We start from the raw sequence: 27,469 nt of genomic DNA, 5'->3' as shown, positions 1-27,469 counted from the left end.
ATATACTTAAAAATATTAAATTTTTTTAATTTTTAATTATTTTATTACTCTATAATAATAAATTGATAATTCAGTATTGAGATTTGATGTGAATAGTCAAAGTAAAATTCATCTTATATTATTTTATTATTATATAATAAAAAAATAACTATTCCAATATAAAACTTATGTGAATGGAATAACTAAATGTTAAAATTCATTTCGCATTCATTAAAATTATCATTTAACTTTAGATAATCTATTGAGATGCTCTAAAACACAACATTTGTTGTTGATAGCTTACGGGAAAATATTTCACACTAATTGATTACGTGGACCATGGTAGAATCCTCACCATAGTTTTCAAACGAATGGTCCAGATTTTTCGGAAAACTCTACTGATCGGTAGAAAATTTGGGTAGACTCCTCGGTAGCACACTCTTTTAAAATTGTTAAGAATTTCCGAAGACCTTAATCCGAAAAAATTATTGCCTTTCCATTATTAATTCATTATAATTACTTGGGCTGTAGATTGTAATAGTAATTAGGGGTGATAATATGATATAACAATCGAATACAATATAAAAATAGTAGATTTGAGTTTGATATTAACGAATTTGAATAAAAATAAATTGATCCGTTAAAATACGATTTTATAAATAGGTCAACCGGCCTAATTCGAAATCAATCCATTTAGATTTTATTTCAAAATAATAACTTTATTATTATTGAGTTGTAATATTAATATTTTTTAATATGTTTATATTTTTATTGTTAGGATAATAATTCTAAATTTAAGTTTATATTTGTTATCGTAGGGTTTGTAATGTTAATTTTATTTTATGTTAAAATTTAAAAAATATTAATATTTTTTGTTAATAGTTATTGTTGACTTTTAACTTTTACGTAAAATTTTGTTAATTACTTCAAATGAATTATGTGTATAAATTTAATTTATTTATATGAAACGATTTAAATAAATTATATCATGTTAACCTATTGTTAATTAATTATTAAAGATATAAAAACGGATTATACGAGATGACTTTTCGGACCCATCCATATGTTCGAAAGTTGACGACAACATCACGCGAAAATACGGATTGTTAAAATTTAATTTAGAGTTCTTCTACAGGCAAGCCGTCCTGCACACCATTGTGCACCGATGTTGACATGGCAATTTCATTAAAAAAGGACAATATATTAAAAAGAGAGGGAAACGGAAATAAAATAAAACGTGAAGAAGAAGAAGATTTGTTATTTCTGCTATTTTTATCTCTCTCGTTCGTCTCCCCTCCGCGATCACTGCCTCCATTGCAGCTACTACTTCTGATTGATAGGAGTCTCTATACAGTTTCAAACTTTACATTAGAGTACATAGGAGTCTTAGTAAGCCTTGCACCCAGCATACGACATTTATATGTAAAAATCTCCTTCCTGAAAAGAATAAAAGAATTGAAACTTCTCATATGTCATCTCTCGCACTCCCTTTCTCTAGTTCCGTTGCACTTCAAGTAGTTTTTTTTTTTTTTTTTTTGTACGAGTGATTAAGGTTGAGGTCGTTTGTCAATACGTTGTGTTTTAGATAAGGCAAAGAAGCAGTTGAGAAGCGCGGGATACTTGCAAGTTTCTGAGAGGGAGGATTGGAAATTGGAATCCGGGAAAAAGTATTTCTTTACGCAGAATCACTCCACTATTGTTGCTTTTGCAATCGGTAAAAAGTACGGCTCCCTGATTTTCAGCAAGAAAATGAGTAGATTAAGTGTTGAACTATGATTGCATCTCTGATTTCAACAAACTGAGTAGATTAAGTGTTGAACTTTTTACTGCATCTCTGATTTCAACAATAAAATGAATAGAAAATGCCTATGATTTCAGCCTAAGACTGATATTGACTGGAACAAAGTAGCATGGTTGTCTTTATGTGTCTCTGATTTTACTGCATCTCTAATTTTACTGCATCGTTTAAAAATGATATTGATCAGAAAATTGGAAAATAGCAGTTGATTTTTCAGAAAATATTGAAAACTTGGTTGTTATCAAAATCTTGAAGTATATTGAAAAAATTGTGCATGTCTATTTCTCTTACTTTATATCCTGTTGAAGTCTTGAGGAAGTAAATGCAAGAAAAAGAAAGCAAAGTTAAATTAGGTCTACCTAAATAAGTTCCAGGTAAAACCTGTTCCAAACATGAGTGATCTATGATCATTAGAGAAAAAGTTGTCTTCCAAATCTGATCTAATTGCACATCCATTAAATCAAAGTGAAGAAAATACACATGACTACGTCCATTACAAAAAAATACATATGACCACGTTCATTAAATCAAAATATACATGGCTATGTCCATTACAACAAAATACACATGACTATGTCCATTAAATCAAAATACAACTGGCTACGTCCATTACAACAAAATACACAACTTTGTCATCACAACTACAAGTTGATTTGGTGCCTTCCTTGGCCACCAATAAATTTGGCAATGGAGACCTTTCAGTTTGATTTGTTAATGATATTCCATTAGGAGAATCAAACGAATTAAAATCATAAGGATGCGAGCGTTTCTTCTTTGGCCATGGAGGAGGTATCTCAACTGGTTCAATGGAGTTTTCAATGTTGCTGTTGGATGCCCGGACCACCTGAAAGCAGTAAGTAAAAAAAGGTTAATGCAGAGGAAAGATATAACTAGACAAACCCACAAAAAAATGCACTCTATATGATTTTAATTGATCTAGAAGTAGTTTTACAATTCTGTATATGCTCTATAATAGGAATTAGACCCTGAATATAGGCATTAAACCTTAGAGAAGAATTTTTTAGCATGACTTCGAATCTGAACTGCAATTTTGGTGCCTACATGTGCTGCATTAAATGAGAGAAACTTCACTTTGATTGGATGGCCAATAGATATGAATAAACTATCCCAAATCACCAATTGCCAATCTTACCTTTGATTTGACGCCAACCACGACCAAAAAGCCTTAAGGCTTCAATAAACTTCTGGTGCTCTTCCTTTGTCCATTTTTCTTTTTGTTTTACAATGGTGTAGGGCTTCCTTACCTGCTCCAACATGAAAAAACAAAGGGAAATTCCACTAAAACACTTAGTAGCTTCAAGTTGCATGTTAATAGGAAAAAAAGAAGAAGAGAAAAATAAACATTTTCCTGGTTTTTTTAATGTAGTCAGTAGACTTCTCTATCCCAAAAGGAAAATTCCACCAAATGCAAGTTCACATACACACATCCCCACAAGTGTGATTAATAATACCTAATTGAAGAGAATGAAACTAATATGAACGAACCAATTAATTGGACCCAGCAAGTGCATGTTCCATTTTAAACAGAAGTGCATTGCTGTGAACGATGCTTGACAACAATGATTGCATATCTAGTGCTCAGTTTGCACAACCAGACCACTTAGCAAAAATATGTTATGCCAATAAGCATAAAACCTGAGTGTATGCTACTTATGAATCGAAAACTCCCAATCCTTTCTCATAGATACCACTCTCTACAAGTAAATTCCAAAGCAAAAGACTGTCATTTTTTACTTTTTCAACCAAATCCACCCATTCCATATCTTTTGTGACAGGAAAAAGTGTTAATTTTTACAAGTCAATATGACTTCATAATCAGTAACATATCCTTCTCATTTCTATGCGTACAAGCATTTAGATACCAATATGAACCTCGGAAATTCATGATAATTAGTAATAGAAAAATATTCCCCTTTGAAAAGAATCAGATTCAAGTCCATATAGCTGTAAAACAAGCTTCCCATAATTAAACACAGATTAAAAACAATACATACTCCACTGTTCCTCAATCTTCATTAAAACTTTAGCGATATAGAGATTCAAAAAGAAGAAAAAATTAAATCAGAAATTCACATTCAGGTGCTGATTCCAAACGAAAAATTAGATTGGGACCAAAGACTTCAGATTCCACACTCCGTTACCCAGCGAAACGGATTAATTGCAAAGGATTAACTCCGTTACCCAAGAAGAAGAAGTACGAAGCAATGGAGAGAGAGAGAGAGAGAGAGAGAGAGAGAGAGAGAGAGAGAGAGAGAGAAAACCTATAATTACGATAAATCACGGAGAAGAAGCAATAGCAACGCTCCTCTTTTGGGTTAGGGTTCGGAACCCAAATATAATAAACTTGAGAAGAGACACTCCGCGGTGATAGTGACTAGTGATAGACATCAGAAGGGAGGGGAGAAGTGTTTGACAAAGAACGGGAATGGGGAGGAGAAGAGAAGAGAATGGAGAGAGAGAGGGGGGGGAAGCGAGCGAAATTCATTACCAAATCTCACTTCCAAACAAAATTTATTCCCGCTCCCTTTTTACTCCCAACGCATCGTTTAAATAAACAGCTGCGTAGGATATCGGTGCGCATCGGTGCACTGAAACCGCTTATACCAAGAGTTTTCCTTTAATTTAAGTTACAAAAATTCTATGTGCAGTCATTTTTGTGCACTCTTTTATGCACTCCAATGATATGATTGGTTGGATATTAAAAAAAAATTAATCTAACCAATCATATCAATGGAGTGTGCAGAAAGTACGCAAAAATGACTGTATGTAGTATTGCTCTTTTAAGTTATTAGCAGCGGAAGGCTAGAAGCCCCGAGCGAGACAGAGAAGAGAATGGAAGCGCTGTTGTGCCGGAAATTGGGCGATCCCACAACCGAAGAGAGGTCCAACTCTCCCATGGTATTGAGCAAGATCCACCCAATCCCCGAATTGGATTATCCCACCGCAGTGAGGGTGAGGATCAAAGCCACCAGCTTGAACTATGCGAATTACCTGCAGGTACAGGGCAAGTACCAGGAGAAGCCTCCCGTCCCCTTCATCCCAGGCTCCGATTACTCTGGGTTCGTCGATGCCGTGGGTCCCAATGTTTCCCAATTCAAAGTCGGAGACCCCGTTTGCTCCTTCGCCAGCCTTGGCTCCTTTGCTCAGTTCATCGTTGCGGACCAGTCCCAACTGTTAGTCTTCTTTGTCTTGCAATAACTCTAAAAATTTTTATTATAAATTTCTAAGTTAAATCTGTATTTTTAATGAAGGTTTAAAGTGCCAGAGGGATGTGATATGGTGGCCGCTGGTGCACTTCCTGTTGCCTACGGAACATCACATGTGGCACTTGTCCACAGGGCTATTCTGAGCTCTGGTCAGGTTTTGCTGGTTCTTGGTGCAGCTGGGGGAGTTGGCCTTGCTGCTGTTCAGATCGGAAAGGTTTGCGGCGCCATTGTTATTGCCGTCGCTAGGTACTTTCTCTCTTCTCTTATTTCCTTTGCTCTAATCTTCTCTTCATGTGAAGTCTAGTTCATTTCAATAAAGTGTTGCGTTTGGATTCTAGGGGAACTGAAAAGGCGCACTTCTTGAAGTCACTGGGTGTTGATCATGTAGTGGACTTGAGCTATGAAAATGTTACCAAAAGTGTCAAGGACTTCCTCCATGCTAGAAAGCTCAAAGGGGTTGATGTTTTGTACGATCCAGTTGGAGGCAAGCTGACCAAAGAAACGCTTAGGCTTTTGAATTGGGGTGCCAACATTCTGGTCATTGGCTTTGCCAGCGGGGAGTTCCCTGTCATCCCTGCTAACATCGCCCTCGTCAAGGTACGAACGGGTGGTCAAAACTACTAAATCGGGCCACTTTTGACTTCCACAGTTAAACAAGTTAGTGCAATTTATTTCTATGTTTCATATATTTTAATGCCTCTGGCTTTTAATTTCTTTCCACCAGAATTGGACAGTGCATGGACTTTACTGGGGTAGCTACAGAATACATCGACCTGGTGTTCTTGAAGATTCTATTAGGGAGCTACTCTCATGGCTGGCAAGAGGCTTGATTACAATCCATGTTTCTCATACTTATAGCCTGTCAGAGGTCAGGATATCCTTAAGCTCTTCACAACGCCCCCCATCCCCCCCATTCCCCCCCCACCCACAAAAAAAAAAAAAAAAAAAAAGAAGCAAAAAATGAAAATGAAATTGGGCCTACATTCTTTTATAGAGTGGAGCTTTAGGTGAAATGTATCTCTCTATAGCCTTTACCAATTATATAGTACATATAACTTCAAACATTTCGGAACTGCGAGAGCTCCAGTCAGGTAAGGAAGGTCAGTGAGATCTGTGTAGAAGAAACTAACTTGGATTTTTAATAAAAACAAGAATGAATAACCCCTAGGGGTTGGCTCAAGTGGTAAGTGTAAGGAAATAAAAGGAAGGTGCAGTTGAGCAAAGGAGAAAAACAGAGAGCTAATCAATGGAGCAAAAGTGCTATTACGATTCTATTCAAGCCACTGTTTACAAGACTGCTATTGAGCATATATACAGAGAATCACCTAACAGACTAACAAACTAAACCTATTGTAGTGTGCCAGCTAATAAACATATACAAAAATGAATAAAAGAATATTTAATGTATGCGACAACTGAGAATATAAATAACTGAATATGTAAAACGACTTGTAGCTTTAGTCTTCGCCTGTATCTCTTGACATCCCCCCGCAAGATGGAGAATAGAAATTTACTATTCCAATCTTGGATAAGTGTGCTTGAAGAAGATAAGATGGTAGAGCTTTGGTGAATGCATCGGCCAATTGTGCTTGAGAGGAAATATGAGCTGTAGTAAGACTTCCTTCCTGAATTTTGTCACGTATCAAGTGGCAATCAAGCTCGATGTGCTTGTTTCTCTCATGGAACACCGGATTGGCAGCAATGTGAAGGGCTGCCTGGTTGTCACAGTAGAGAACAGTACCTGTGGATGAGAAATACCAAGGTCATGGAGAAGAAAGCGAAGCCAAGTGATTTCTGAGCAGGTGGTAGCCATGGAGCGATACTCGGCTTCAGCTGATGATCTTGAGACAACCGTTTGCTTCTTAAACTTCTAAGAAATAAGAGATTGACCCAAAAAACACAATAACCTGTCGTAGATCGACGAGAATTTGGGCAAGAGGCCCAATCTGAGTCACAAGAAGCTGTAAGTTGAATTTGAGATGAAGATGGGAGCAAAAGACCTTGAGCAGGTGCAGTTTTAATGTATCTCAAAATTCGATAAGCTGCTGCCAGGTGTGAGGAAGAAGGCTGATCCATAAACTGACTTAATAACTGAACAGGAAAGCATATATCTGGGCGGGTTATTGTGAGATACAATAACCTACCAATTAACCTTCGAAATAGACTAGGATCAGGAAGTGGGTTGCCATCAGATTTACTTATCTTGAAGTGTTGATCCATAGGTAGTCTAAGAGGTTTGCATCCAAGCATTCCCGAATCTGCCAAAATGTCTAAGGCATATTTCCTTTGACAAATGTGGATACCTTGGGGAAATCTAGCAATTTCCAAGCCCAAAAAATAACGGAGACAGCAAGGTCTTTAATTTTGAATTTGCTACTCAAAAAAGTTCATAGAGAAGCAATGGAATCTATGGAATTGCTAGCAACCAGAAAATCATCAACATAAATCGGCAAAGCAATGAAACTGTCCCCTTCATGCTTGGTAAATAAATTGTAGTCAGACTTTGATTGGATGAAACCAAAAGCAATGAGGGATGAAGTAAGTGTAGAGTTCCATTGTCTCGAGGCTTGCTTGAGGCCTTAGAGGCTTTTAAGCAATTTGCAAACTTGGTTTGGTGCACCCTTAGTTTATCCCGGGGGTTTCTTCATGTAAATTTCTTCATGCAAGGTACTATTAAGAAATGCATTATTTACATCAAATTGATGTAAATAGCATCCTTTGATGGCAGCAACACTAAAAAGGCATCTAACAGTTACAAGCTTTGCAACAGGTGAGAAAGTTTTATCATAATCGATGCCTTCTTGTTGGGTGTAGCCTTTAGCTACAAGTCTAGCTTTAAGTCTTTCTATAGTACCATCAAATTTGAATTTAATGCGATAGACATACTTACAACCGATTGCTTGTTTATCTTTAGGCAAATCAGTGATGGTCCAAGTATGGTTGTTTTCCAAAGCTTCAATTTCAGCATTCATGGCTTTTCTCCACTCAGGATCTCTAATTGCTTGTGTGTATGAAGTGGGCTCGGTTTGAATGGAAATGGATGATGAAAAAGCTTGACAAGAGGGGTTAAAATGCTTATAAGATAAGCAATCAGAGAGAGAAAAGAACTTACCATTTAATAAAGGATATGTTGTGGAAGCTGATTGCTGAGATGAGACAAGCCTGACTTGTTTGCAGTGGAAGTCCTTCAGATATTGAGGGGCAGTTTTGTTTCTGGTTGACCTACGAAGTGCAGGGGCAGCAGGCATGGGAATGATGGAAGTTTTTGGTGAGGAAGTGGGAGGAAGGGAGGAGGAAGTAGGACAATCAGCGAGGACAATGGGAGGGGTAGAGTCTGAAGGAGAAGAAGATATGGGAGTAGTAGGACGATCAACAGGGACAGTGGGAGGGGTAGAGTGTAAAGGAAAAGAAGATATGGGAGTAGTAGGATTGGAAGTTGGGAAAGTAGAGAAAGGTACTAAGGGAGGAGAGAAAATGGGGATAGGTGAGATAGTTGAAGGAGGGAAGGGAGGTGTTTGAAAAGGATAAACGAATTCATGACAAGAAACATCCCTTGAAATGAAGATGGTGCTAGTTTGGAGATCCAAAAGTTTGTAGCCTTTGGTTCCAAAAGGGTAACCAATGAATGCACATGCACGACCTCTAGGGTCAAAATTTTTTCTATTATTGGTAAGTGTTGCAGCAAAGCATAAGGAACCAAATATCTTCATGTGGGCATATTCGGGTTTCTTATTGAAAAGAAGCTCATAAGGTGTTTTATTGTTTAAAATGGGCGATGGAAGCCTGTTAATGATGTATGTGGCTGTAAGGATGGATTCATTCCAGTAAGTTAAGGGAAGACCAACTTGAAAAAGAAGGGCACAAGCCACATTTAATAAGTGCTGGTGCTTCCTCTCAACAATGCCATTTTGTTGAGGTGTTGCTACACAAGTTGTGTGGTGGATGATTCCTTTTTGATTAAAAAATTCGTGCATGTTAAATTCAGTACCATTATCACTTCTTAGGATTTTAATTTTCACTTGAAATTGTGTTTCAACAAGATTGTAAAAAGCTTCAAGGCATTTTCTGGTTTCGGTTTTGGCAGCAAGCAAATAAACCCAAGTAGTTCTGGAAAAGTCATCAACAATGGTCAAGAAATACTTTGAGCCATCATGTACAGTTGTGGAGCAAGGACCCCATAAGTCACAATGGATGAGCTCAAAGATTCTTGATGAAGAGTGTGAACTATCCGGAAAAGGTAAACAGTGGAACTTAGCTAAGGGGCAAATTTTGCAAGATTTTACATTAATAGATGAAATTTGCTTGTGTACAAGAGGATCTGAAATTAACTGTAATCGAGGAAATGATAAATGGCCTAGGCGACAATGCCATAGGTCAGTATTGGAAACAGAATTTGTAATGGAACTAAAACAAGCAAATATTGAATTGTTGCTGTATTTGTATGTTGAGAGAAAAATGGTCAGTGCTGAGGGAAGAACTTACTTGCAAATAAGGTGGTACAAGCCATGCTTGAGCTCACCCTTCCCAATCCTTATCCATGAATGCAGGTCCTGAATAAAACAGTGAGTGGAAAAGAAGAGCAAACAACAATTTAGGGTAGAGGTTAGTTTGTTTGCTGAAATAAGGTTGAAAGAAAATGATGGCACGCATAGAACATTATGTAAAATGATAGAATTAGTTAACTGAAGTGTTCCAATGTGTGTGACAAGGGCGGATTGACCATTGGGCAGTTTTAAAGAAACAGTGGATGTGGTAGTGGTAAAAAAAGTGGTACTGCAGACCATGTGGTCTGTAGCACTTGTGTCCAGTATCCAATCGACAGAGGATGCATTTATGGAGCTGTGTGTGGCTGTGTGCATGTAGACAGAGAAATAAAAGTACCAGACATTTTGGAACATGATGTTGTATGAAGAGAGGGTTGATTTGTGTTCCTGGAGTGGATAACAGAAGCTGCAATGGGGGAATCCTGAGGTTGGATCAGTGCCATTAGTTGCTGATATTGTTGCTTGGTCAATCCAAATTTGTCATCACTGGTGTCTTCAGATTCATTAGCAATCGAAAGAGATGTCTGAATTGCAAGGAAACTAGAGGCCTGTTGCTGCTTGGTGTGGTATTTGTGGCCAGGTGGATATCCATTGAGTTTGTAGCATTTCTCAATGGTGTGGCTAGTCAATTTGCAATGTGTGCAAAGGGGTGGCTCAGCATTGCCAGCCTTGAAGCAAGTCTCAAAAGTATGGCCAGTGATTTTACAGTGACTGCAGTAGGGACGGTCCTTTTTGAAAGATTGGTTTGGTCTAGGAGAGAATTTGGAAGGAGTGTAGGGTTTCTTCACTGCCATAGCCATGGTTTCGGGAGATGGGGTGTGGGAGGTCATTTCGTGATGTCTTTATTGCTATTGGACTAGGGAAAACACCGTAGAGACAGGGGGAAGGGGATCCATGAGCATGATTTGGTCTCGGATGGGGATATAGGAGTCGTTGAGACCCATTAAAAGTTGCAGTACACAATCTCGTTGAGATCGATCCAGCAAGGTTTTCATAAGACCACTATTACAAGCTGGAATGGGATCATATACAGAAAGTTCATCCCAAAGAGCTTTTAATTTTCCATAGTAAATACTGACCGGGTCGTGGTCTTGAAGCAGAGCAGCCAAATCCTTTTTGAGTTTGTAGATACGGGGACCGTTTTGTTGAGAGAATCGCTCTTGAAGATCCAGCCAAATTTCTTGAGCATCATCAACGAACAGAACCCTGGACTAGAGAGAAGGACTGATCGAGTTTTGGAGCCAAGAGACGACCATGTCGTTGTAGCGCTCCCAAAGCTCAAGTAAAGGGTCTGTGGGTTCAGAAGGTTTGATGAGAGATCTGGTTATAAAACCAAGTTTGTTTTTGGCTCAGAGAGCACGACGGATTGAGCGAGACCAGGTGGCGTAATTGTGAGTAGTAAGAAGACCGGTGACAAGGGTTAGGGGTTAGGGCTGGGTTATCGACGTGATCAAGCCGATATGGATTCGCCGGCTCATTGAGGTTGAGGTATGGAGATGAGATGTTTGATTTTGGGTCAAATTGAGGCTTGGGGGATTTGGAGCTGGGAGTTGCCATTGAAAATGCTATCGATGGCTCTCTGATACCATGTAAGGAAATAAAAGGAAGGTGCAGTTGAGCAAAGGAGAAAAAAAGAGAGCTAATCAATTGAGCAAAAGTGCTATTACGATTCCATTCAAGCCACTGTTTACAAGACTGCTATCGAGCATATATACAGAGAATCACCTAACAGACTAACAAACTAAACCTATTGTAGTGTGCTAGCTAATAAACATATACAAAAATGAATAAAAGAATATTTAATGTATGCGACAATTGAGAATATAAATAACTGAATATGTAAAACGACTTGTAGCTTTAGTCTTGGCCTGTATCTCTTGACAGTAAGAGCCTTGGTCTTAGTGGTATGCTCCCTCTAAGTCCAAGGGTACCCTTGGGTGTAGACAATTTCTAAGGGACCATCCCATCAGTGAAAAGCCAATGATTTACCTGAGCTATAGATGGGGACGCGCTTCAGGGGTCCGGAGTTTAACCAAGTAAAAGACATGCTGCATTTGCAGAGTCTCCAGGATTCCTCGTCATCAAAAAATGAGACTGGATGCTTGAATGAATAGTTTGCAAAACACAAGTCTATATGATAAACCAGAAACAGAGAATTGAAGGTGGGAAACTCTTAACTGTATGTACACGTGTAATAACTACCATCTGACTCATTAAGTGAGCTAGCTAATTAAACACTTGATAAACTTAACACTCCGTCTCAAGATGGAGAATATATCCAGAAGACCCATCTTACGCAATAAGGCAAAAAATGACAAATGAATGAGCACCAAAGAATCGAGCCATTATCATATATCCAAACCAGGTGTGATAAATTTTCTCCTGTAAGAAGTTGAGTTACAAGCATAGATCCTGGACTATCTCCATTATGCAGAAAGAAAAGATTAGAAGAATCTTCTGATATAACAGAGGAAATACTAGTTTTGGAAGAAGCCACCATTGAAGGATTGAAGTTCGAAATATCAGGGGAAACCAGATTATTCTGATACGTGTGAAGAAGAAAATAGGTTTACCTTTTATGAAAGACGAGAAGGATGAATGATTAGAATAGTTTACATAACATAACTCTGTTTAACAATCCAGCGAGAGAGTAAAAGGCTGCCAACTCTAACTGTATGGACATGTGTAACAACTACAGTCTGACTCATCAACTTTAGTAAACTAGCTAATTAAACACTTTATGTATACACTTGTAAGGTCTGACTGGTTTACCCAGCCATTGCATACTGGAGTGGGACGATCCCAAACAAAGCTTTCTTTTCTTTAGATATGCTGGACCAAGTGGCTGCATTTACTTATTCAACAGGATATCCTGCATAGAGAAATAGACTCTGTTGGGTTTTTCCCTTTTTAATTTATGAAAAGAGTACCATAAATTGCCTCGCTAGCAAATATATTATATTTCTATATATCAAGAAACGCATTCAGAAATGTTCAACCTTGGTCTTGGTTGTCATGTGTACAGTGTTTGTGATACAGTTGGCTGGCTGCATAAAATTTCCAATGAAGCCACGAGCCAAATTATAACACCTCTAAGTACGGAATTCGTACCATTTGTTGTTAACATTTAAAGAAACTCATAGGTTGTTCTAATTTGCTCATCCACATTTGCCAAGGATTTAATGGTTCGAACAGAAGCCATTCCTTATTGAAGCATAATTAACCCTAAAATGGCCGGTATTTTTATTATAGTTGTTGCTGCTGCTGCTGTTGTTGTTTGGTGCATATTGGGTAGCAAGTATTTTTTTTTTTCCCTGAACCAACAGGCCTTATGGTGAGAGTCTTGGGTGATCCAGTTTCCAATATTTGTGTGAGAAGTAAAATTAGACTTCAGAACGCTTATGCCAAAATGAACCTTGCAAACTTGGAGAAAATTCTTCAGCAGCCTGGTTGAACAAGTTGCACATCCATCATAATTTGCAACATGCTTGGTGTATATTGCTTAAAAGGAGCATCTTGGTGAAGTTTGGACCATGTGATTATTATTGTCTGCTTGTTGATTGTATTCAAATTTGTAGTGGGCGATTTATCAACTCAAGTTCTTGTTCTTGGCAGGTCAGCCTCGCTTTTTCTGCCATCAAAGATAGGAAAGCAATTGGGAAGGTGATGATTATTCTTGATGACAAGAGAAATGTAAGATCTAATCTTTAACTTGGTCAGAATTCAGCTGGGATGAAGTGTTACCCTTAGCACTTGCATGTCAGATACTCTTCCCTTTTCATTACTCAAGACGGATTATGAATGGTGTCTTTTGTATTATCATTATCAAATCTATGACCTATTAATAACATGAAATCTATACAAGCAGACAAGTCTCGGGCAAAATAAATAGGGATCATGTGTTAAATGTGTAAGATTACTTACTAAAAAACTGTTAAGATGAATGTTTTATGTTGCAGAAACCCAGTAAAATGCTACTCTCTGCTGCTCTGAAGTGATTTGCATGGCTGTCTTATATTTCAAGGCAATCAAATGAATGAATATATTTTCTTATATGTTACACACACACACACACACACACACACACACACACACACACATATACATATACACGTATTTATGTATGTACATATGTTGAGATAATGTAATAGTAGACCATTATAATTTAGGTTTGGTCAGAAGACGTACCATCCTTATATCGCACCTCCTGAACAGAAAGAAGTTGATGTTGAATATGAATGGGTGATTCGACGTACCATCCTCATATCGCACCTCCTGAACAGAAAGAAGTTGATGTTGAACACAAATGGGTGATTCGAGGCTATAAGTTAATGTTCATGCTGATAGTTGAGAGTAGGGCCATAATTATTCAATAAGTCGTTAGGGGAAAATTAGGGTTAATTATAAAATCAGTTATGGGTTTTCGCCGGTTTGTAAATCATTCCCATCGGTTTCATTTTTTGATGATTTATTCCATGGGTATGGATATTTTTATTTTTTACAATTAAATCTCTGTCCATTTTTTTCAATTCATCTAACAACATGATGGCCATGTGGCACAATTAGAAAGCAACAAGTGGCATAAAATATAAAAAAAAAATCTAAATAAGAATCTAAATAAATAGATAAAATAATTAACTTACAAAGATTTGAGGGAGGGATCCCCCTCCCCAAAGATGGCGGCATGGGGAAGGGGATCCAGAGTTGTCGCAAGGTGGGCAATAAGCCACCCCATGGTGGTTTGAGGGTGGACCACAAACCACCCCGTTGAGGGGAGAGCCTCCTCCTCGCAAGGTGCTTACCTTTCTGGGAGAGGTTCCTCCTTTCCCAATTTTTTATTTTATTTTAAATATTTCTTATTTTGATAAATATTTGTATTTTTATTTTTTAAAATTAATATTTATTTTTTTTAAACCGAGTTTAATTGATTATATATCATTTACTAATTAAATTAGTTTCTATTTTTACAATTGAGATTTTGTTTTTACAAATTGAGATAAACCAAATTTAATTTAGCAAGTATTAAATGAATTGTTAGATATATTAGTTCATTTTTAGTAGGGGTGCTACTCGCCCTATGCAGGGGGTGGCTGCCCATCCTGCACCATGTTGTCGCTTGGGCAAGATGACTGTTCGCATCCGCTTGTTGGGAGAGCTGATTGGCACCACCATTGTCCGACCACCCAGTCCAACAACACATTTTTCACAAAAATAAAAAGGTTAATAAAATCACATATAATCATAAAAATCTCATAAATCCAACAAAAACAAGCTTACAAAGTTACATCCTCATATATCTGAAGATATGTGCACAGACCTACGAGTCATAATCACAATCATGGATCATAAAGATCTATGTGCAGATCTTTAGAGATCTCTAGGCAAGTCTTTATGGCTCATGGTAGTGACTGTGGGTCATAAAATTCACAGACCCACAATTGTAGACGTTGATCTTTAACTTACATATTCACAATGGCAACCGTGATCTTGGGTCATAGAGACCCAAGACCAAGCCGTGGTTTTACCATCGTAGATTGCAGCTTGGCCATGACCCACAATAACGAAGAGAAGCTAACTTAAAAAAGGAGGGGAGGAGAAGATAAGAGGTAGGAGAGAGAAGAGAGGATAGTAAATGGGCACTGAGGTATGAAAAGAAAGGGAAGAAGATAAAAAGAGAGTAGAGAAGTGGAAAGTAGAGGAGATGAGAGAAAAGAAGATGGATGGAGGACGATGGGAAAGTTGGGAATGAGAGAAATGAGAATAGAGATAAAAAGTTAGTATTTATAGTTGGGATTTTTTTTAAATACATTATATATATTTATATATAAATATTGGGCCATGTAGACAAGTGCATGTAGACAAGTGAAATTCAAGCTACCCCAAGGCCCAACTTGACACCCATCCCTAAGCATTTCAAACAAGCTTTAATCTGCCCATCCCCCCGCCATATGTGGACATATGCCCCTGAATACCTCAAGCGGGGGCTAGACGAGCGGGCTGGACGAGCCGAATGTGAGAGCCCATCTGACAAGCATAATTTCCAACCCTGGCAATGCTCATTTAGGGGTGACAACGTGACACATCTCGTGAATCTAATATGAACACGATATAAAATCTTTTATTAATAAGTAGTCTCTTTTTTTAAAAAAAAAAATATTGCAGTTACTAATAAATGTAAATTTTAAATTTTATGAAAAATTATATTAATTAGATTAAATAAGTTATGCAAATTAGTTCAACCCATATAAAACGAGTTGAAATGAGTCATGTCATATTAATTTATTTATACTTAATTATTAAATGGGTCAAAACGGATCGTATCGTATAGTCAAATATTCATAATTTAACAAGACATCAATGTGAATTGCCACCCATACAGCTTATCTTTAACTAAATAGAAATACTTTGAGACCCAAATTTGGGTCCTGAAGTAGTGTCCCGAATGGATTCTTTTTTATTATTATTATTATTTAATGATTAAAAAAATATTTTTTAGTGATGTTATGGATTTTTTTTTAAATATTTAAGAATATAAAAAAATGAATAAAAAAAAACCTTTTAGCTTATTCAATAGGTTTTCGAACTACATCCTTATGTAGATATAGCACCACTCTACAAAGCATGCGGATCCTCCAATTAGTTAGGATGTTCCAAACAATGAATTCGCGGGTTGACACACAAGAGAGCTTTGATTTGCGAATCAAGTCTTGGAGGATCCTTAATGGATGATGTCATCTAAGCATTTGTTGCTGTGGTCGCATAGACATTTTTAGAGATATGTTGAGATTATATAAGATAAGATAAAATATTTATTTATTTATAGAGATGATATGAGATTAATTTGATTTTGTTATAGGTAGTAATATGATGGGATTGACAAGGACTTATAATACTTATTATAGTATTTTATTTGTTTAACCGTTGGCCACAGCGCCATTTTATAGCATGAAAGTGGTGAGAAAGTTGTCACCACTTTCATGCTTTCCATATTTTGACCTTTTTTCATTTTTTTTTACCATTTGGTCAATTTTTTTTTTGTTTATTTTTTTTTCTAATTCCCTTGTTTATTTATTTACCAATAGTGTAATTTTTTTTTTTACTACTTCCTTCCTTTATTTACCTTATGTGTAAATATTTTTTCTTTTAATCAAATATTTTGCAACCTATTATAAATATTTGTTAAAAAAAACACGACCTCATTTATGTTATATATATTCCTTAAATATGAAGTAAAAATAAATAAATAAATTCCCAATTGAATCCAAAACTTCAGCTCATCTACCATTTCTCGTTAAATAAGTAATCAAATACTGTTACTTTCGGTACAACTTTTACATTTTTTGCAAGGTATATTCATGTCAATATACTGTTTATTTAAAATATATTATTAGAGAGAACAGTATTGATATAAGGTGAGATCGGAGAGATGAAAACTTGAGATATAAATTGAGTGTTTGTTTTTAGAGATCATCTTACCTTACCAAAACTTTGAAAAGTTTATGAAGTTTTGTGTTTTATCCCGGAAGCAAACGAGGCTAAGTATGCCAGAAAAACGTTGTAATGGACATGTATGTCAATTGATTTTTCATCCATAGCAATAGTCGCAATTAGAACAATCATTACCATCTCCATTTTCCCATACGTAATAGACAGTAAGAAACAGAATTGTAGCCTTTAAAATATTCACACATACATTCAGGCGCAGTTATAATGGATCCCTATCTGAGCCTACTTTCAGTTTTTAGAAAGCGTACATATTCCTGCTGTAACATCTCCCCTCCATGCACTGGATCAAATCTGCATCTGTAGAAACTGATAATGATGGAGAAAAGGTAAGAGGCAGTCCAACTTCAAAGTCCGACAGAAGCATATAAAAAATAACTCATCATAATGAATTTTGTTGACTGGTATCAGATATCTGATATTTAAGGAGAAAGTGTTTTATACACGCCTGAACTACCAATTTGAACCCCAAACTACCAAATCTTGGCAATTTTAACCTCGATTAAGATCTTACATGGATCGATGAAAAGTACAAATTTGATTGTTTAGGACGTCACTTTGAGTTTTGATAGTTTATGATGCAAACTGAAATCGTTGGTGGTTCAGGGGAGGCGCAAAATATTATTCCTCTCTTTAATTTTGTTGTCTGATTCCAGCCAGGGATAATATTTCCGCTGGCATGTAGGTCGGACACTCCAGCAGATCACTCTTAGATGAAGACTCCAGAGCTACAAAGCTACATCGTGTTTTCTTACTTGACAAAACAAAACCTGTTTACTTATGGGAAGTGCAGTAGGTTCCACACTTCAAAATTTACCCAAGTCCACATACATACGTAACTAGATATGTAACTAGAGACCCTTTCCCCAGTTTCCAAGTGATCAGACATAATGTCCATTTTTTTGAAGAGAAAATGGGCAAAGCATGAAGAGCCATGTGCATATGATGAATGCGTACTGTTCATCAGATATGGTAATTTGTAGTGTGTGAAAGAGCTTCTCCACATGAACGGTGAATTGAACAGTCAAGGGTAAAATCATTAGACACAAGTAGGTAAAGAGGCTAAGATGACCATGATGAGGTCATAGAAGTATTATGGATAAGATAGATATAACATGTTCATAGTTCCAACATAGAGTTGTCTGCAATCAGCATACATGGTAGGAAGGAAGATTTTGTAATTTCCAAAGAGAAGACATGACGAATTGTTTGATACATTTCCTTTAGAATCTGCACAATATAATTGGTCTGAAACAACACCAGAAATCAGGTAACAATAAGGAATTAGTTTGAAGGATTCATTTAGCATGATTTCCTTTCATAAATCCTAGCAAGCCACCAACAGAAAACTACTAAGATTCAAGTAGGGGTGTACAAAAAATCGAAAAACCGATCGTGACTGATACAGACCGACCGCCAGAGGCTGGAACCAGCCAGAATCGGTAGGGAACTGGTCGGCGGGTAGTAGCATTTTAGCAAAACTGACGGACGTCGGTTCGGTCGTAGTTTGAGGCCGGCTCAAACTGCTGAACCTGCCAACCCCATGTCCCTTTTTTTTTTTTTTTTAATTTATACCTATCTAAAACGACGCCACTCCACTTAAACTTTAGTGGAACGGCGTCTTTTTACACCTAAAGTTGTGTAGAACGACGCCTTTGGATTTAAAACCAAACGGCGTCGTTTGATTATCACATCGTCTTCTTCCTCGCTTTTTCTTTCCCGCGATTCACTTTAGTTCCTCTCTCTCTCTCTCTCTCTCTCTCTCTCTCTATTCTCTTAGACGACTAGTACCGCTAGGGGAACCGAGAACCGACCGTAAACCACCAGAGAACCGCCAGAGTCAATATGGCTGGTTTTCCTCCTCCCCATCGACCGGTTACAGTCGGTTGCTCCTCCCTATTTCGTCCCGTCGGTCAGAGTCGGTTTTACCCAAAAACCACGCACAAGGGGTCAGTTTTCACCCCTAGATACAATCAAAAAAATTATACTAAATTCTGCACAGAAATATATGTAAACACTCATGATATTAAATAAAATAATAAACAAACAATGCAGTTTCATACCTCCCATCCATGCCAACAATAATGACAGCATTTTGAGATCCAAACGCTGCAATGAATTGTATATCTTCTGGCAAGTGGAACTGAGCAAATGACCATTCCGAGCTGAAATATTTTGGTAAAACTCCTAGGAAGCATCAGAGAATTTAAAAGGTTAGATATAAGGGGAAAGAAACCAAAAGCAATGAGTAAAGTGTTTAACACAGTTTTGAGCAGCTAATCTGGGATGGACCAGGGCAAACATGGGCCAGCGCCCCAGCCCAGTCCACCATGAAAGTATTAGGACTTGGGCAAAGAGAATGGACAAGCAGGTGAGCTGGGCCAAGTTTCTCAGGATGATCAAGTTTTGGGCCAGTCTTGGACTTGGTGGACTTTTAGCCTGGACTGACCAAGCACAGCTTGACTTTATTCTGTTTAAATATTTCTTCATAATATCTTCAAACAACTTTTACGTTTATTTTATTTTATAGTGTTTGAGGTGATTTTTTTGATTGCGTGGAACCTCACCCAGGCAATTTGGAACCACTCCTGGAGAATAAATCTTGGATGCATGACCCTGCCTGTTAAGAGTGTTGTATCAAAGAATTCAAAAGAAACTCCCAATGCAAAATTAAACATAGGATGTTTGATACTATTCACACATTCAGAACTAGAACTTTAGTTCAATATTTGATGTGTCCACCATTTCATTGTTTTAAAAAAATTAAACTAATAATTTCACACAAAAAATTAATCACATAACAGGGTTGGCCAAGCTGTAATCAGCCTAGGTACTTTATCCAAGGGATGGATCGGGCGTGTGCTGGCACTATGAATGTATTTCATAATCTTAGCGTGACACTTGGACACCCTAGAAAGGCCAGATAGTTTTTTTAAATAAGCAAAAGAAATTTTATTAATACGAAAATAGACATAGCCCCAATACACAGGTAGCAGACAAGAAATGCACCAAGTTAGGACTAGAGATGGATACTAGGAAATCATGAAAAAGAAAGGCCAAGTAGTTCCCTCAATGAATGTAAAGTCTCTCTATCAAGTGTCGTAAATTTAAAATCTAATTTCAATCTTCAAAGAAAATATTTTCAGATTTCCTCACAATCATACAAAGACATAGCGCAATCAGACTGTCTAGCATCAATTCTAAATGCAAAGCTGCCAAATATCCAGGCAGATTGATTGTAGTCATTCAAAGTCTAATGCATTAATTATTTGCTAACAATGCTTACCTCTCATAAAAGATAATGATGAACTGGGATTGGAACCAGCATTTGGAGAAATAAGGGCATCCAGGGATGTTGAAGAATTCTGCTGAAACAGTGCCAGTCCTTGAGCAGCTGAGTCCTCCCCTACTCTGACTCTTAGGCTGAATATATGAACAGTACCTTTGTCACTTGAAGCTGCCAGCCACTGGACATTTGGAGAGAGAGCAATACTATAAATCTCTGCTCTGTTCCCACCTCTACGTACCTGCATGCAAGCAGGAAATCATAGTAACCAAGCACTGGTTGTAAGAAAGACATCAGAAGAGTGATTGCATGCATATCAAACACTATGTAATAAAAAAGATGCCCATGAAGACCTATAGATCCTGTAACCAAAGCAAGACAGCTCCACCACCTTTGCAGAAATCTAGTAGGAACTTACATTTATCTTATGATCCCTAGAGTTTTTTTCTTTTAATTGCCGGAATAGGTGTAAATGGTTTTTCCAAAATAAGGCTTTTGAAATTATGGATCTTAATGAGAAAGTTTAAACAGAGGAACTGCAAAGAATTTGGGTAAAAAAATAAATTAAAGAACCAGTGGTCAGTTACATTAATCATAAATACAGTCATGCAATATGGTAACAAGGTGAATAACCATTCCTTTTTTCAGATATTGAGTATTTAATATTATGCTGCACATAAATGAGTTTGGAGATTAAATTCTAAAACCATACAAACAAACCATTTTTTTTTTTTATAAGTATAAAACAAACCATATAATAATACCAAAGTCCATAGGAAGGTAGGCTACCTCTTGTAAGCGAGTCCCATCCATTGTGTTGAATATTCTTATCAAGGTGCCCTTTGTACTAGCAGATGCAAGAAGCAGCCCATCCATTGTTAAGGTGAAGCATGCAATATGAGAATCATGAGCATGAATTAGTTTTGTCATATTCAGCCCAAAATGTTCAATTCGAACCTGTCCTCGTTGAAGACCTGGGCAAGCTAACACAAATGTATTTGAATGGTGTGAAAGGCAGCACAAGCCCCTAGGATTTGCTAAAGTTTCAATCTGATGAAGAAGCTTCAGATCCATAAAGTTGTAAACATATATCTTGTGCTCAAGAACAACAATAATTCGATCCCGTCTTAATTTCACTGCACGAACTTCAGATCTAAAAGCAAATTCACCAATGCAACGGCTCTGATGATCATCCCAAATCATAACTTTATTAGGTGGGTATTGAGAATTAGCTCCACCACCAACAAGTGCCAGAATGTTGGACCGGAAGAGCATCTCAACGATTTTGAAACCCCCACTTTTCAAATCACGTCTAAAAGTTTCTTTAAATGGGTCACAATTATAGATACGAAAACCATGGTTTGTGCCAGCAGCAAAACAACCATAGTCCTGATTCCAAGATACAGAGAATAACTCAGTCTCATCACAGTCATTGGACTCTGGTTCAGGCTGGCTGAAAGAGCCAGAAGGCCCAGCTCTTGGGTTGTCATAGGTGCTGATACCTGTTGATGGATGTATTCCTCGAGATGTTGAAACTATTGAACTCATGTGAGATGAAGGGACAGTCATCAAGGTGCACGCTGCAATCAATAGACATTGGAAACCGGGTAATCAAAGCCTTTAAGAAAACCTTCAGCAATCATACTAATTGGATAATAACAAGAAGATGAGTAGAGCCTAAAATGGATACAACCCTAAAATTACTAAGAACTCATCCAAAATGCAAAAGAAGAAAACTGGAACAAATGCGAATTCTTGAGCATTCTACCAATGAAAGCCATTTCTCACAGAAGTCCAGCCAACAACAAAGGAATCAAATCACCTTTTTTTCAGTCCTTGTTGCGGTACCAGTCCCTTTGTATGCTTAATTTGTTTGTTGAAACAGCTATAGTGAGCTCCAGACCCTCATCAATCGGGTTCTTTGGTATTGCTTAGTCTGCAACGCAATGTTCACATCCTATCTTTACTCCCTTCATTAGTTCCGTGTATATCAGCTCCCCCCATATCAGTTTCAAGGTCCTGTTCTCTTGCTTCTTTCCAAATGCCATCATATGCTAATGCCATAGTGATTTATATTAAAAGGGTTGAACCCTGTCCCCTCTTCCATAACATGAGCCTACGAAACTATACAATTACTCGCTCATGCAAAGTTTGGATCCCATGAAATTATGTTATATCAAACCAAGAAACAGATTAGAGTTCACATTAGAAGCCTAATGCAATCTGCATGTGGCGTGGGCTTCACAGAGCATTTGCGATTTCCACTTAAAAAAAAAAAACTGAGAAAATTATCAAAAAAGAAGATTCCAATTGGATCGCATACCTACAAATTTACGAAGTATCCCTCAAATTGGATTATGCGCCACGCAAATTGATAGGTTATCAGGAAGATAATCAATAATTGATCTAAATATTACCGACGGGAACAGGATGAGATGTACCAATAGATGAAAAAGAAAACGAGAAGACGCGGATACGGGGTTGTGTTGCTGATTTAGGTATGTGGAAATTGGGGAATAAGAATTGCTGTTAGGATTAGGGAGCACCTACTTACTTTCCGACCACCGATCGAAGAGAACCGACAACACACCAAGAAGCTCCCCCAGACTGCCAATCAACTCCCCTTAATATACAGTTCTCTAATTTTTTTTTTTTTTTTTAAATCAAATGTCGTGAACCCCTACAAGGAGGGCATCCGGACCCACCCTGCGAAGTAAATTCCGATTTCGTGCACAGCACTTTTGGGTGTTGTCGTACATAAAATTGGTTAAATTATTGATTATTCATCAAAAGATATAATCCTAAATGATTGTTTATAGAGAAATGCTACACATCATCCTACAACACACACTTTATATATTAAAATATTATTTTTTATTTTTTTTATTTTTTATTTTATTTTATTCTTATTAAACTAATTAAATTATTTTATTTATCATCCACACACTACATATTTATTATAAAAAAAATAAAAAAAATTAAAATAAGTATGGTGTGTGAAGTGTGAGGATGACAAATAGATTTTTCCTTGTTTATATTATGAGATACTGAACCTTGTGATTGCAAAACAAAAAATAATTATATGAAATAAGGTAATTAACCCTAATAACTTTTTTTAATTATTTTATAAAAAAAGTTTGTTTGCACACCGCGTTAAGTACCTCTCGCGTACACGTCGATCCACATGTAATAATAAAATGATGCGTTTTTTTTATTTATTGGTCTGCATCTTCTGCCAGTAAAAGAAATCATCTGCCCCAACGATACTTCTCTCGTACATACACAAACATAGGCTCTTCTTCTCTTCTTATTTATTTTTCCTGTGAATCTTTTTGCACACTTTCCAGTCTCAAAAAGTCTTTCCTATCAGCTTTCTCAAAATTTCCACACTTTCCATCTTCTTTCAAACTTTTTCGAGTGTCCAAACACCATAACTACCTAAAAACTCTTCACCTTTTTTTTTTTTTTGGCAATGATTCTCTACCCATTTATGCTTGAAAGTCCGAGCAATTTTGACAACTTCTCAGCGACACGGTCCATCATCTCTCTTTCTGCGATTCTGTGCAATACCTCTCTACCTCTAGGCTCTAGTGCTCTATTTATTTCATTCTTTTTGGTCTACACAGTATACGTTAGAATAAATCTCATGTTTGCAAATGTTTATGAATAAACAATAAACAGCCAAATAGATTGGAGGTTCTCTTTGGAACAACCTATCTGATCTTATGGATTTAACAGCCCCCAATTAGAATGAGACATGTAGGAAACTTCACAAAAGGCAAAGTAGACTCTTTTTCATCTAATTACACCCATTCATCCGCCCATGCCTTGCTGCCTCAAACGAAACCAAATACAACCAGACGTCGCCGCACCTTGAAACACCAAACATGTCGCTGCCACCAAGCTTCGTCACCCCCCATTGAGGTATTTTCCTCTGTCGCCCCCCATTGAGGTAAATTCCTCCATCATCCCCCCCCCCCCAAAAAAAATCCTCATTGCTCCGTCGCCCCCCATTGAAAAGCTTTTCCTCTGTTGTCCCACCAAGCCGTCGCCCCCAATTGATTTGTGTTATGCTTTGTTTGCTTTACTTCTATGCCCTGAACATGAATTTCTTAATTTGCATCCAGAAACAAAACCTGAAAATTAACAACACGTAAAAAAAAAAGGCCCAGATAAAGAAATTGAATATGGAAAAAGAATCTATTGTTTCTTTTCTGTAATTTGTGTGTAGTTAATTGGGAACAAAAGACGATTTTTTTACATGACCGAATACTAAAGGAACCAAAATCCAAAACCCAAAAGAAAAAGAGAGAGAGAGAGAGAGAGAGAGAGAGAGAGAGAGAAGGAAACCAATAGAGGAAAACAGTCATCAAAATCCCTCTGTGGAGGCCAAAAAGGAACCAAGCTTGCGCCACCACGCTCGGGGTCGAGTTCCTACCACACCGTGAGGTCAAGCTACTCCGCACCGTGAGAAACAAGGTCCGTCGCATGGGTTCTTGCCTGGTTTGGGATGGGGGCTTAGGTGGGAGAGAACAAGGTGAAGACCACTAGTTGGGTATTCAATTCTTATCAACTGTAGTCAGGCGCATAAAGAGGTTCAATGGAGGAGTTACGTGGCAACAGTTTATTGGAAGGCTGTTATTTGGGTATTAACAGATTGACTGGTGGGAAGGTTTTCTCAATAGATTGAAGCACCAACAAAACCTAGACTCATGAACCATCTTCTTCGTCTTCCTCAAAGGAGCTACATATAAAGCTGTTGTGATCTACTCCCAGCAATATGAGAACAAAAAAAATTACAAATTCGCACTATTATTTGTTACACCTAGCAAAAAGAGGAAAAAAAAAATTAAGAATTTGCATTGCTATGTTCTACTCCCAACAAGAAGAGAAAGAAAAAAACCAAGAATTCAAACTGCTATGTTCTACTCCCAAAAAGAAGAGAGAGAAAAAAAAAAGAATTTGCACTGCTATGTTCTGCTCACAGCAAGAAGAGAGAAAAAAAAAACTCGGTTCTATGTTCTACTATGTTTTGTCCACCTACTTTCCTCACATTTTCTTAGAAACCACATATTGAAAGTTAAACGGTACATGATATTGACAAAATGATTTCAAACAGAGGGTTTGCATGTTTAGAGTGCTTGTAACATGAAGATGGTGGGGATCGAGGAAGACGATGGTGGGAATTTTTTTTTAATTTTAAATTACTATTTAATATCGACTGATTAACCACGTCAGTCGATTCCACAACAGGTACCCAACGATGGATACCTGTAGCAGAACTGTATTTTATAATTCTTATAATTAATCAATACAATAGCAAAATTTTATTAAAAAAATTAAATTTATATCTTAATAATTTTTTTTTATAATTATAATATAATTCTTATAATTAATCAGTATAATAAAACATGTCACTTTATTATAAATAAATTTTAATTTGTAAAATTAACTTTAAATTTTTTATTATATTTAATTTTGAAGAATATAGTAATTTTTTATTATCATTGTCATCTTATTATTGTTGTTAACATCGTGTTTCATACACATTTGAACTAGGTTCCAGCAACTAAGGTTTTCAGTCTTCACCTACACACTTAAAGAAAACACTGAGAGTTAGGGGCCTTGGTGAAGGCCGAGGATACTTAAGTTATTATCTCCATAGTAATTTGTGTAAGATTGTAAAGGAATCAGAGATAGCTTTTCATACCTGGGGATCGACTTTTATAATAGGTTTTTGAGCGTGGACAGCTCATACCCTGTCACAGGGAGTATATGTTTTATCAATTGTTCACTTAGTCAAAATTCTTTAATACAGCATGGCTTATGAGGTGGCATAATTAATGTGGCGTAGAGTCCGGAGATCGGCCCCATTAATGCGGCGTAGCTTCCGGACCTATTTATCCCATGGTTGCACATTGTCAAGCTTCTCCATGCTAATTGTCAGAAGATGAAGGCCTCTACATACTTCCCGCCCACCTGCGTGCACAAGTTCTCAAGTGTTAGGTGTCATAGGAGATACTAGTTATTTCCATCTTTGTCCTTGGTTTTTCCCGCACATTACCTTCTCGCCTTTGTCTTCGTGTTATCATTTTCCCGTTCACAACCGTTAGGGCTCCTCTTTCCTTGAAATGGGCAGCCATTTACTCTCTCGGCTCTTCTACGTGTCAGGTTTTTTGTTATAGTTGCCTTGTTTTTTTTATCATTTAATAGTGTTATGCGAAGGTTCCTCTCCCAACTTTATTGGCACGTATTCTGACGGTTAGATTAGTACTTGATTGTGTATGTTCTATACCTTCTGCATTAATGGTGTCAGGCAGCTCTTCCCCCCCCCCCCCAGTCACACCGTACATTATACGCTGCAGGATTCATGCTGGACTTGCTGGCTTCATGGGGTGCGTGCACTCCCATGACCTTGGGATGCCAACCGTTGCCAGGGGTTTATTTAAATCCCCCTTTCATTGTTTAAAGTCCTATTTGCCTTCTCTTCATTTCTCAAAGTTCTTCAAGTTTCCTTCATATCTCTTCAAACTTCTATTTGTGCACATTCTACCTTCCTTTCTTCTGTCTTTACATTCACATGGATCCAAAAAAACTCTTCACGTCCTACCCCTAAAAACCCTAAGCTAGTCAAACCTTCTGGTCCTTTATGAACCCCTAGGAACCTAGACCCACTCGAGGTCCGTACTAAGGCACAGAGGTTCGACAGCTTCTCATGGTGGTCGATGGTGACTCCCGATGAGTTGGAGTCACTGAGAATGAAGTTGAAGATGCCTGGCATTGTTGAGTTGGAGGTGTTGTTCCCCGACGAAGGCGTTGTAGATTCCAAAGGGTACATGTTGAAGGTGGCTTTATACCCTAGCATATTCTCTAACGACCTTAGGCTGCCTTTCTGCCTATCAATCCTCGATGTGCTGGACCTCCTAAGTTTGGCGCCTACCAAACTCCACCCAAATGAGTGGAGGATCTTGGTGTCGTGTTGTGTTATCTGACGGTGTGCACTAGAGGAGGTTGGTTTCGAGCACCCTAATCTTACCTCTCACGATTTCCTCATGACCCACAACCTTCTAAAGCAAAGTGGGAACATTTGCAGCTTTTGCTCCATCCAAGCATTGACTCATTTAGAGCCGCA

The 27,469-nt window shown here is 37.5% G+C and overlaps 3 protein-coding genes across 7 annotated transcripts; 1 reads left to right on the top strand and 2 right to left on the bottom strand.

Annotated features, from left to right (window-relative positions):
- Window positions 1–2,251: 2,251 nt before the first annotated feature.
- Window positions 2,252–4,577, bottom strand: LOC122301571 (protein REVEILLE 7-like). Of its 2 annotated transcripts, XM_043112983.1 has the most exons (3): window positions 2,931–4,577; window positions 2,783–2,844; window positions 2,252–2,621 (listed from the first exon to the last, which is right to left on the bottom strand). In XM_043112983.1, the coding sequence occupies exons 1-3, from the start codon at window positions 3,103–3,105 to the stop codon at window positions 2,358–2,360; spliced, it is 501 nt and encodes a 166-aa protein (XP_042968917.1). In that variant the 5' UTR covers window positions 3,106–4,577; the 3' UTR covers window positions 2,252–2,357. The 2 variants fall into 2 exon arrangements, 1 of the variants encoding a protein (XP_042968917.1); XR_006240209.1 differs by lacking the exon at window positions 2,783–2,844.
- A 15-nt stretch (window positions 4,578–4,592) lies between these two features.
- Window positions 4,593–13,542, top strand: LOC122301570 (quinone oxidoreductase-like protein 2 homolog). Its single transcript, XM_043112982.1, has 5 exons — window positions 4,593–4,971; window positions 5,050–5,250; window positions 5,343–5,601; window positions 5,729–5,872; window positions 13,164–13,542. Exons 1-5 carry the CDS (start codon window positions 4,631–4,633, stop codon window positions 13,257–13,259), a joined length of 1,041 nt encoding a protein of 346 aa, XP_042968916.1. The 5' UTR covers window positions 4,593–4,630; the 3' UTR covers window positions 13,260–13,542.
- A 3,613-nt stretch (window positions 13,543–17,155) lies between these two features.
- Window positions 17,156–23,015, bottom strand: LOC122301569 (autophagy-related protein 18c-like). Of its 4 annotated transcripts, none has more exons than XR_006240208.1 (6): window positions 22,160–23,015; window positions 21,127–21,917; window positions 20,338–20,578; window positions 19,115–19,238; window positions 18,209–18,299; window positions 17,156–17,360 (listed from the first exon to the last, which is right to left on the bottom strand). XR_006240208.1 is itself a non-coding variant. In XM_043112980.1 (6 exons), exons 3-6 carry the CDS (start codon window positions 21,904–21,906, stop codon window positions 17,267–17,269), a joined length of 1,239 nt encoding a protein of 412 aa, XP_042968914.1. In that variant the 5' UTR covers window positions 21,907–21,917; window positions 22,160–22,391; window positions 22,661–23,009; the 3' UTR covers window positions 17,156–17,266. The 4 variants fall into 4 exon arrangements, 3 of the variants coding, with proteins under 3 accessions (XP_042968914.1, XP_042968915.1, XP_042968912.1); XM_043112980.1 differs by lacking the exon at window positions 18,209–18,299 and having other exon boundaries at window positions 22,160–22,391; window positions 22,661–23,009; XM_043112981.1 differs by lacking the exon at window positions 18,209–18,299 and having other exon boundaries at window positions 22,661–23,014.
- Between the last annotated feature and the right edge of the window lie 4,454 nt (window positions 23,016–27,469).

This window comes from Carya illinoinensis, chromosome 2 (genome assembly GCF_018687715.1).
Source record: "Carya illinoinensis cultivar Pawnee chromosome 2, C.illinoinensisPawnee_v1, whole genome shotgun sequence".
In the NCBI taxonomy this organism is placed as follows: Eukaryota; Viridiplantae; Streptophyta; class Magnoliopsida; order Fagales; family Juglandaceae; genus Carya; species Carya illinoinensis.
The sequence above is the reverse complement of the archived record's forward strand: the minus strand, read 5'-3'. Positions and strand labels throughout refer to the sequence as shown.

Bases quoted from the DNA above. Each gene is read 5' to 3' on its own strand.
- LOC122301571 (XM_043112983.1), bottom strand. From the start codon at position 3,105: ATGCAACTTGAAGCTACTAAGTGTTTTAGTGGAATTTCCCTTTGTTTT. The intron at 2,845-2,930 runs GTAAGATTGGCA...CATTTAATGCAG, and splicing joins TGGTTGGCGTCAAATCAAAG to CACATGTAGGCACCAAAATT. The intron at 2,622-2,782 runs GTTTAATGCCTA...TACTGCTTTCAG, and splicing joins CTAAAAAATTCTTCTCTAAG to GTGGTCCGGGCATCCAACAG.
- LOC122301570 (XM_043112982.1), top strand. From the start codon at position 4,631: ATGGAAGCGCTGTTGTGCCGGAAATTGGGCGATCCCACAACCGAAGAG. The intron at 4,972-5,049 runs GTTAGTCTTCTT...TTTTTAATGAAG, and splicing joins GTTGCGGACCAGTCCCAACT to GTTTAAAGTGCCAGAGGGAT. The intron at 5,251-5,342 runs GTACTTTCTCTC...TTTGGATTCTAG, and splicing joins ATTGTTATTGCCGTCGCTAG to GGGAACTGAAAAGGCGCACT.
- LOC122301569 (XM_043112981.1), bottom strand. From the start codon at position 21,906: ATGACTGTCCCTTCATCTCACATGAGTTCAATAGTTTCAACATCTCGA. The intron at 20,579-21,126 runs GTAGCCTACCTT...GCTTGCATGCAG, and splicing joins ATGGGACTCGCTTACAAGAG to GTACGTAGAGGTGGGAACAG. The intron at 17,361-19,114 runs GTATGAAACTGC...CATCATTATCAG, and splicing joins ATTGTTGGCATGGATGGGAG to TTTCTACAGATGCAGATTTG.